The following is a 5,596-nucleotide window of genomic DNA, read 5'->3' as shown; positions in this document are numbered from 1 at the left end:
GAAAAACCAGGGATAACTTGGAGAATGTTCGAAGAGCTGCTATATAAGATATTTGATAATAGAAATGGCAAGGACGTGGTAGAAGAATTCAACAAACTGCAACAAGCTAGAAATGTGGAAGAGTACCAAGAGAGGTTTGAAGAGCTCAAAACCCTTATGATGATTAAGAATCCGCATCTAGATGAGGAGTATTTTATATCTAGCTTCATCAGTGGGCTCAAGGATGAAATCAAGACCATGATAAGGATGTTAAGACCTACAACTTTGTCTCAGACCTTTGAAATGGCTACGTTGCAAGAAGATGCATTGAGGCTTCAAACCAGAACCTCTAAAGATGGCTGGAAAACAATTCCTAAAAACATATTTGGAATCTCTAGGAATTCTTCCCAACAACAAATCCACAGCTCATACTGTAAAGTGCCTTCTACCTGTACATTGAAGAACACTTCATTCAAAGGCAAGCCAATTTCTTCTACAGATTCTGAACCCAAGAAGATCTCAGCTCAAGAGGTACAGTATAGAAGGAATAATGGACTTGTTTCAAGTGTGGAGAAAAGTTTGGATAGGGTCATCAATGCAAATTTGGTCACTTAAATTTTCTGATCAATGAAGAAGAAGAGGAATCTGAATTTGAGGATGCCCTGGGGGAACAAGATGAATCCATAGGGAATCCAGGACAAGTCATGGAGATGTCTTTACATGCATTGTTTGTGGCCATGAAGAGGAAAACAATAACGCTAATAGGGAAGCTAGATTGTGAAGAGACGTTGATCTTGGTTGACACTAGGAGTTCAGATAGTTATATTAGCAGTGAAAAGGTAATTGCCTTTGACATTCCATATCGACTAGTTGATCCTTTCTCTATAATTGTTGGGAATGGAGCTTGTGTAACCAGTAAAGCCATATGCCCAAAAGTAGTGTGGGGAATTAACCAATACAAGTTCTGTTATGACCTCAAGGTGATGGATTTAAGTAGTTGGGATATAATATTAGGGGTGGACTGGATGACTCATTTTAGCCCAATTACTTTTGACTTCCATCAGCTGACTATCTCTTTGCACAATCAAGGGGAAGTGGTACAAGGACAAACAGAAAACTGTGTTTTAGATCTTATTAGGGGTGGTGATCTGAGAAATTTTATTGAATATAAGAAACAGATGTGCTTAGCTATGAGAATAGGGCAGGATAATCCATCAGGGGAGTATGTTATGCCTACTGAAGTTCAAGAAATCATTGAGGAATTTGCCAATGTCTTTGAGACCCCTACTAAGTTGCCCCCTACTAGAGAAATAGATCATGAAATTCCATTGAAACCTGGGTCTCAGCCCTTTAAAATGAAGACGCATAGATATCCTCACTCCTAGAAAGGTGAAGTAGAAAAGCAAGTAAAAGACATGTTGCAGTATGGAATAATCATCCATAGCAATAGTCCATTTACTTCACTAGTGTTACTAGTTAAGAACAAAGAAGGGGCATGGCATTTCTGTGTGGACTATACGCATTTAAATGAGATGACTATTAAGGACAGATATCCTATTCCAAATGTGGATGAATTGATCAATGAACTGGCAGGGTCAAGGTATAAAACCAACTGGATCTCACTTCTGGCTACCATCAAATCAGAGTCAAGCCCAAGGATACTTATAAAACTGCTTTCTAGACTCATTGTGGCCACTATGAATTCCTTGTGATACTTTTTGGGCTGACCAATGCACCAGCAACATTTCAATCTCTTATGAACCAGGTATTTCAACCATACTTAAGGAAATTCGTGTTGGTTTTCTTTGATGATATCTTGATTTATAGCCCCATACTAGAGTTACATTTACATCATTTGAAGACAGTGTTGTTTGTCCTGAGAGAACACAAACTGTTTGCAAAGAAATCTAAATGTTCATTTGCCCAACAAACTGTGGATTATCTTGGCCACACCATAACTGAAAATGGAGTATCCATGGACCAGTCCAAAGTTGAAAGTGTGGCGACCCCACTTCCCCCTAAGGCGAACCAGAGGGTTGGCGGGCTGTCTGCCTAGCTCTCGCCAGGACTCACACAAGCAAACTATCCAAATCCTTCCGAAGAATAACCTAAACTATTACAACACCGTTTCCTTCCAAATAGGCTGATGACTAAAATCACATTAACTTCAGAGATAACAACATTTTTAAGATAGCCAATCGTCGACTCTTAAATACCTTACGCGTTACAAACCAGGCAACAAAAACATACAATCCAAACACATTAGTACAAGCCAAATAACAATTCCAGGGTTTACACTTTTCCAGCTTCAAGAGGCAATCCAAAATAAAAGATACAATGTTTAACTCAAACTACATGCATAAAAGTGAAATTAGATTTCAAGTCTTGCTCAAGAGCCAGGACCTGTCAAGGAAAACAAATGAATATGGGGTGAGCTAAAGCTCAGTGGTGCCCCAAAACATGCAATCACGTAAATCAAACAGCGAGTAACAATTTCACAAATTAAACAATTAGGAAAGCGTATAACAGCACAAGATAGGATACAGGGCTCTCAGGAGCCATTCTCCACGCTTGATCAAAATTTACCGTAGTTGACCCTCCGTCAACTCTCACTACCTAAGGTCCATGTAGATCTTTTTATTTTTCTTACCTCCGGCCACCAATCATACCCCTTTACTGTAGACACCAAATTTTTGGTGTAATTTCTTTTACTTTTTATTCTCATTTGTCGTGGTTGTTTTTAGTTTTTTTAGTTTCTAGTTTCTATTTTAATTTTTAAGTTTTAACGTAGAAAAATCATGGAAAAAGAGAAAAAAAGGAAAATTGTTCACAAAAATACGTTCAAATTTAATTTTTTGGCATTTTGGTTTATTTTTGTTAATTTATTTTGAAAAAAAAAAAAAAAGAAAAAAAAATGATGAGAAATGATGAAAAATGAAAGAAAAGATCGAAAATGGTAATTTTGTTATTTTTAGTTTGTTTATTTCGATGTGTTTGTAATTAAAATTGTTGTTTTTATTATTATTTAGTTTTACTATTATTTTTGTTAAATAATTAAGGTGAAAAAAAAAAACATCTCCATAACCACGGCACCACTTCATTCATTCCACTTCACATATCAAACCACAGCTGCACCTCACCTTCATTGTAGCGTCCGAGAGCAAGTGAGTGAGAGCTGCTCCTCGTGAGTATCGACCAAAGGAAGCCGCGCGAGCTGCAACCTTTATGTTCTGTCCGAGCAAGTTAAGTGAGAGAGAGAGGGAGAGAGAGAGAGAGAAAGCAAAAGGCAGTTGCGGGAGCTGCTGATCATCACCACCTTCATGAGCTCCAGCCATCAAAACCACAGCTGCAACCATCCGCAACCAGGACCAACACCTGCAGTCCTTGCGCGAGCCGAGAGGAGGAGAAGTTGACAGCTTTCTTGTCGCGTGTATAAGCTTCAATTTAAGGTAATTTCCGAGCTAAGATAACTTGATCAGAGGTAGATTAAATTGTTTATGGCCATGCATGTGAAGTTTAGGCGTTCGGATGATGAATTGAATAAGAGGAAAAATCTGATTTTGAAGGAAATGGGTTTGCTGAGAAGCTGAAATGGAACTGCCGCTTTAATCTTGTTTCTCTGAAGTAATCTAAGCTCATAAATGTGATTAGTTAACTAAAAAACTAAATGATTAAGTCTTGCATGAGGTTAGTTAGCTCGGATTAAGCCAGAAAAATAAGAATGAAATGGATTCTGTTGCATGCAAGATTAGCCGAGAAGAGCTGGACAAATTTCTGGAATTTTGGATGAATGTGGCTGTTGTCCGAATCTGATTTTTGAACTAGAAACGTTAATTAATTAGTTAAGGAGTTGCATGCTGGATTTGAGTGCCAAATACAAGGCTTTGGCCGAAAAAAAAAACTGGATTATGACCAACTAAGTGCTGGAAAAATTTCTGTTGTGCCGAGGGAGTGAAGCTGGAATTGCAGCTTGTTTTTGGAAATTTTCTTTGGAAATGATGTTTAGAAATGCCTGAAATATGTGTGTCTTAAGTCTTGTAAGCTATATAGATGTGAAACTCTTGATATGCTGGGAGATTGAACTGGAAATAGTTAAATGAAACTGCTGGAATTTTTCCAGTATAGCCGAGTGAAGAAGAAAAGATTTTTCCAGTTTTCTTTAGGAATTTTGGGATTCCAAATTGTTCCATTTAAAGTTTGACAAGCTGTAAAATATTCCACACTTGTTGATTTCACTCTAGAATATTTTAAGAGGGTCATGCATGCGATTACTGTTAAGATGATATCCGGAAGTCTTGTCTGAAATAAGAAAAGCTGCGCTTCATTGCTCCTGTTTTGTTCATTGGCTTTGCTTGCGTCTATAAGAAATTTCATGTTTGGGGACATTCGATGGTAATGGAGGGCAAATTCCTTGCATTTGGTCTGTAAATGACATATTGGTAGAGCTTGTTGGAGTGTTTGCACGCAAATAAAAATTGCTGCATCTTTCTTCTTACTGTTTCTTTCCATGGTTGTTTTCTGAGCTTGCATGCTTAATTCTGTGTGGAAGGGAAGAAGTGGAAAGTTTAGTGTTGAGTTCATGTCTTTGGGTCAAAAAAGTATTTGAATCATGCCTAAGCACTTGCTGGAAAATGCATTTCAATTTGCCAAATCAATTTTATATGTTCCAGATTTTTCAACTTGCTGAACGTATTTTATTTTTGTTTGCACTGGATTTTGCTCAGTTTTTTTTTTTCTATTTGTTTGGATGATGGCTTGCTGCCTAGTTTAAAGCCTTGTGCTTGGGTTTGAAATCTGAACTGGAAAACAAGTTGTGTGTTGGGCTTTGTTTAGTTGCTGAAGGCTGAATAAGAAAATTGCAGAAACGTTTCTCACATCATTTTTGCTGCATTAGTTTAATGTTCCATTCGGCAACAGCTTACAAGTCGGTTTCATCACTTTGTTTGTACATTTAAATCTTGGGTTTGATTTAGTTGATAATTGATAGTTAAAATCTGGGTTTGGTGAACTCGTTTGCATGATGAAATCTCGACTGAAATGGTGTAGAAATCGCAAAGAGATTGCAGCAGCCTTTTGTTTTGTTTTTTTTTTTTTTCCCTTTACATGTTTGCATGATTTTCCAGAGTTTGGCATGAAATATTTCTAAATTTTCTACCTGATTGGATGGTGGTGAGTATGAAGTTTGGGTCTAGATTAAAGTTGTGTGTTTGGGTTTGAAATCCGAGCTTGAACAATAAGCTGTGCGTTTGGTTTTGTCTTGGAAGCAAAAGAGAGCATGTTGCATTTTAGTTGCAGTAGTTTAAGTCTCACGTAGCTTGCATGAATTTGCATGGAAAAATTGTTTCAAAATTGCCTCTTAACCCCCTCAAGTTTCCCCTTATGCCAGTATGACCCAAAAAATTGGGAAAATCAATCAAATTGACCCCTCAAATTTCTTTAGTTTTTGCAATCAAGCCACTACTTGTTTTAAATTTTACATGGGCTGTTCACCTTCCTTTAAATGCCTTGGATTGATTCAATTTCATGTTTACTTTTATCTTTTGTGATTATTTCTTGATTAAAGTGATGCTTTGACTCTTTTATTATTTTTGAGGGTAAATAAGTGGTTCCATTCCAT

At 37.2% G+C, this 5,596-nt stretch overlaps 1 protein-coding gene across 1 annotated transcript in view; it reads left to right on the top strand.

Annotated features, from left to right (window-relative positions):
• The window catches only part of LOC113710005 (uncharacterized), a 1,574-nt gene extending 210 nt beyond the window's left edge, over positions 1–1,364 (top strand). The window contains exons 1-2 of the mRNA XM_027232857.1: positions 1–556; positions 613–1,364. The exon at positions 1–556 is cut by the window's left edge and continues 210 nt beyond it. Coding sequence (XP_027088658.1) covers positions 1–556; positions 613–1,364 — 1,308 coding nt within the window. The remainder of the gene's footprint in view (positions 557–612) is intronic.
• The last annotated feature ends 4,232 nt before the right edge of the window (positions 1,365–5,596 follow it).

Source organism: Coffea arabica, chromosome 9e (genome assembly GCF_036785885.1).
Source record: "Coffea arabica cultivar ET-39 chromosome 9e, Coffea Arabica ET-39 HiFi, whole genome shotgun sequence".
NCBI classification, from domain to species: domain Eukaryota; kingdom Viridiplantae; phylum Streptophyta; class Magnoliopsida; order Gentianales; family Rubiaceae; genus Coffea; species Coffea arabica.
The sequence above is the reverse complement of the archived record's forward strand: the minus strand, read 5'-3'. Positions and strand labels throughout refer to the sequence as shown.